Raw genomic sequence first — 4,044 nt, 5'->3', positions numbered from 1 at the left:
CCTCCCGCAGCCGGCTGCCTCCTGCCAGGCAGCGATGCGCTCCTGGGCCCTCGCTGCACGCTTCGCTCGCTGCTACCCAGCCGCTGCGGGTACCGCCTGCCACTGCTGCTCTTGGGATGCTTCCGTACGTGCTTCCAGTTACAAGCGATTACAGGAAAGTTATGCCCCAAGGACATCTTGCTGCAGATGCAGTGGTCCGTGGAGCGTTCGCTTGTAGGCAGAAGCGCCAACTACTTTTTCTAATGCAAAGCTGGCCTTGCTAATCTCTAAAACCTACATAACTCTTCCCTACCTGTCTTCGTTTCTCAAAACATCTCTATTTCAGGCTCACAGAAGGATCAGGCAGCTGGAAAGTCTTTTTTTCTTAATCTAAAAAAGAAAATTCTTCTGCCTACAAATTCTGGATTTAGTCTGTCTTTTTTTTTTGCAGGACAAGCATTATGTCTCTTTTTCTTTAATGTCTTAAGCTATGCGTGCATGCACAAACGTTTCTTCATGTTTTCTCAGCTTCCCAAAGGGCACAAAGGCATTCTTCTAAATCCTTATTTAAAAACTGAGTTATGGGATGCATGTAGAATTATATGTAATACACCTGGATGGGATCCTAGATTTGTCCAGTCTGTTACTCTGTCCAAAGGCAAAATCAACTCTGCTACTGTGTTTCCTGATAGAAGTAAGATCTATCTGTGCAATTTGATTTTTTTCCCTCCCATTTCAGTTGAACAAGAGAAAAAAGTTTTTTGATGCATTGAAAAAAAAAAAAAGTGTTGTTTTCACCTCTACCTTTAAGAGACTTGTGAATATTTTTTTTATTTTTTATTTTAACTGGAATGGATAATAAAAGTGAACTTGGTAGTAGCTGGGAGAGATGTGTCAGGTTCCCAAAACGGCTCTCAGGGAGCATATTCAAACTGAACACCACATATTTTGTGATTTAATGCACAGTTGATTCAGAATGTCTCTTTTATAGAAATACTCTACTTTTGTGATGTCTGTTTTTCATAAACCAGCTGCACAAATCCATACCTTGATGGTGTAAACTAAGTACATGGTATCATCAATGTCAGGTCAGGATATTAGGTCAGAGAGTGTAAGCTTAGGTTGCCTGCTATTGCTGTCTTCATTATTTTTTGTCTTCTTAGAAGTGATGCTTGTCTCTGATCTAAGCTATGGCTTTTCTGTTTCTGTCTAGATTTATAGGTCAGTGAGGAATTTTGGAAGCTAGAAATACGTGTGTAAATATTCATTTTTACATGTGAAATTACTTCATAAGTAAGTTCATTTTTTTCTTTGGTTTAGAAGCCTTAAAACAGTAACGACTTTTAAAGAAACCTTTATCACAGCATGATTTGCATCTTTTTCCTGTTAGCCTTTATTTCTTCTCATTGTGTACTTTGCATTGTGATTTACAAACAAGAGATAATTCCTAATCAGCAATCTATATTGTTACTATCCTAAAAAATATTGTTAGGATCTGTTCACTATGAAATCTAGCCAGTTGTTTTACCATTTTATTTCAGTAGCTTATAACAATGGAATTCAGGCTTTATCTTTACAAAAATAAAAAGTAAGTACATTTATATATCATTGCTACATTTCTGTGTTGGCTGTTACATGCAAACTACAACCCTTTGTTTCAAGGTTAGTTAGACATTTCATGGGCTCAAATGTGGACCTATCTGTTAATGCTTATAAAAGTTCAATTACTTATTACTTGTCAAAATTAATATTTAAGAATTTCTAATGTGTGGGTCACTACAATTTTAAGCCTCTTCCTAAAGAATCAAGAGTGCCAACATTTATCTGGTCGGAGTTGTTTGCCATGACAGCTCTCACTGCCTTTGGGTGAGAGCTCTGGTCCTGTGTAGGAGATGACTGAAGTGTTTTCCTTCCTTCTTGGCAGATGCTGCCTGCAAGAACCGGCCACTAGACCTCGTCTTCATCATAGACAGTTCCCGTAGTGTCCGACCTGAAGAGTTTGAGAAAGTGAAAATATTTTTGTCAAAAATGATTGATACTCTGGACATTGGTGAAAGAACAACCCGTGTGGCAGTCATGAATTATGCTAGCACTGTCAAAGTAGAGTTTCCCCTCCGGACCTACTTTGATAAAGCATCTATGAAGGAGGCTATATCTCATATTGACCCCTTGTCTGCTGGCACAATGACCGGCCTTGCCATCCAAACTGCCATGAATGAAGTCTTCACTGAGGAAATGGGCACCCGGCCAGCAACCTTCAATATCCCCAAGGTGGTCATTGTTGTGACAGACGGACGGCCACAAGACCAGGTTCAAGATGTGGCGGCAAGCGCCCGCACAGCTGGCATTGAGATCTATGCTGTCGGGGTAGACCGGGCAGACATGCAGTCCCTGAGGATAATGGCCAGCGAACCACTGGATGAACACGTCTTCTATGTGGAGACCTATGGTGTGATCGAAAAGCTGACAGCCAAATTCAGAGAGACTTTCTGTGGTAAGGTGGTCAGTCCAAGAGGGTAGGGTAATTTGGCTCCTTTTGGCTCCTACTGTGGTTCCACTCCCTAAGAAAGACGTTTTTCTTTTTCAGAAGTGTTATGTATCACATTTAAATATTTCCTTTGCCATCCATTGGGCAAACAAGCCAACCCTTTTATTCAGTGGAGGCCAAGTAATGACCTTTCATTTTGAATAGTGACCTTACCATGCAAGTAACAGACCTGATTTCAGTGGACCTCCTTATGCAGTTGGTCCAATTTAGTGCAAGATAGAGCACGGCAATCTGGCCGAGATTTGGCTACGCATATTTACTGACTTACCGAGAGTGCACGCCAAAGCTGTGCAGGCTGCTCGCTTCTTTTCCCATCTCGCTGGGAAGCAAAGAGGGTGGAAGTGTGGTGCTGAAGGGCTTCTTCTAGATTCGGAGCAGGAAAATCAATGAGGCAGGTGAACCACCGCGCTAGCTTGAGAAATTTGATGCAGGATGAAGTGCCCAGACACAACGGCAGGTCATCTCAGGACGGGCTTTCGCTCTGCAGGCATTGCTGGGCTTTTTCAGTGTGCCAAACTCGCACCTTTCTGTGTTTCTCTGCAGTTTGATTTAGACTGGTAACTGTGGGATGGGTTTAATTAGCTTTGCTCTTTCAGACCTGGTCTTGGAAAAATGCTGACTGTATATTTGGCTTGGGCTAGAACTTCACTAATGGTGCTAGGCCAGTGTGGGTGGTTATTGTCATTTACAGAAAAAAAAAGGTCATGTATCTGGAGTATTTAGAACTGCCTGTAGATAGCTATGACACAGCCCTACTCACAAAAATCAAATTATGACTTTCTGACAATTCAAAAACTTGCATGAAGTAGATTTTTCTAGTAAATTTTGAAGGAAATTACTTGTAAAATAAGTCTCCAGTATGTGATGGCTAAAATCAGGCTTAAAGAGCATTGTAAGAGAATTAAAGTAACAGCCATTGCCTTGGGAACTTGGTTGGCAATGTGTTACTTTGTTATTTCAGAGCCTTACTAAAAATTGCCACCTCACCTTTGAATACATTTAGAGTGAACAGACCTCTTTTTCTAGGTGTGAAATAAATGTTTAGGACTGTCTGCAGACAGGACACTTTGCCCAATTATTAACGCAGGAAATGCCTTGAGGTTTGGCTTGACACCACGTTGTGTTGCCGATGTGACCAGATCCTCTCTTTGGTAGCTGGAAGTGGGTACAGGTGCCCACCTCGCGGGGCAGGTATGTGTGCTGTGAACATAGCACTAGGTTGCCACCTAATTTCTCGCCAAAGCAAGTCCTTTCATAGCACCAAAGAAAAATCTCTTGTTCTTGAGAGTAAACTTACTGTTTATTGTGCTGACACACAATAAACTTATTCATCAACAAGAACAGGGTAAAGGGAATAGTTTTTAAAAAGGTTCCTGCAAACCAAATTAATCTAAAGGGGACTTGTAAGTGTGGGTAAACTGGGTCTTTTCCAGCTCCAGACTGCTTTTTGGTCAGAAATCTAGACTCACCAGTGACAATTAGGATTTTCTTTGCTTTGACCAAGGCAAATAAATTTG

General features: G+C 41.3%; 1 protein-coding gene across 1 annotated transcript; it reads left to right on the top strand.

Moving 5' to 3' along the window:
* Positions 1 to 34: 34 nt before the first annotated feature.
* LOC104169183 (matrilin-3-like) lies at positions 35 to 2,473 on the top strand (the record flags this gene model as incomplete). The annotated part of the gene is made up of 2 exons (XM_009710017.1): positions 35 to 89; positions 1,904 to 2,473. Coding segments are annotated over exons 1-2 (625 nt in total), but the record flags the coding sequence as incomplete, so codon positions are not given.
* Between the last annotated feature and the right edge of the window lie 1,571 nt (positions 2,474 to 4,044).

Source organism: Cariama cristata, unplaced genomic scaffold, assembly GCF_000690535.1.
Source record: "Cariama cristata isolate BGI_N322 unplaced genomic scaffold, ASM69053v1 Scaffold33371, whole genome shotgun sequence".
Lineage (NCBI taxonomy): Eukaryota > Metazoa > Chordata > Aves > Cariamiformes > Cariamidae > Cariama > Cariama cristata.
This window is presented reverse-complemented; position numbering and strand designations above follow the sequence as displayed.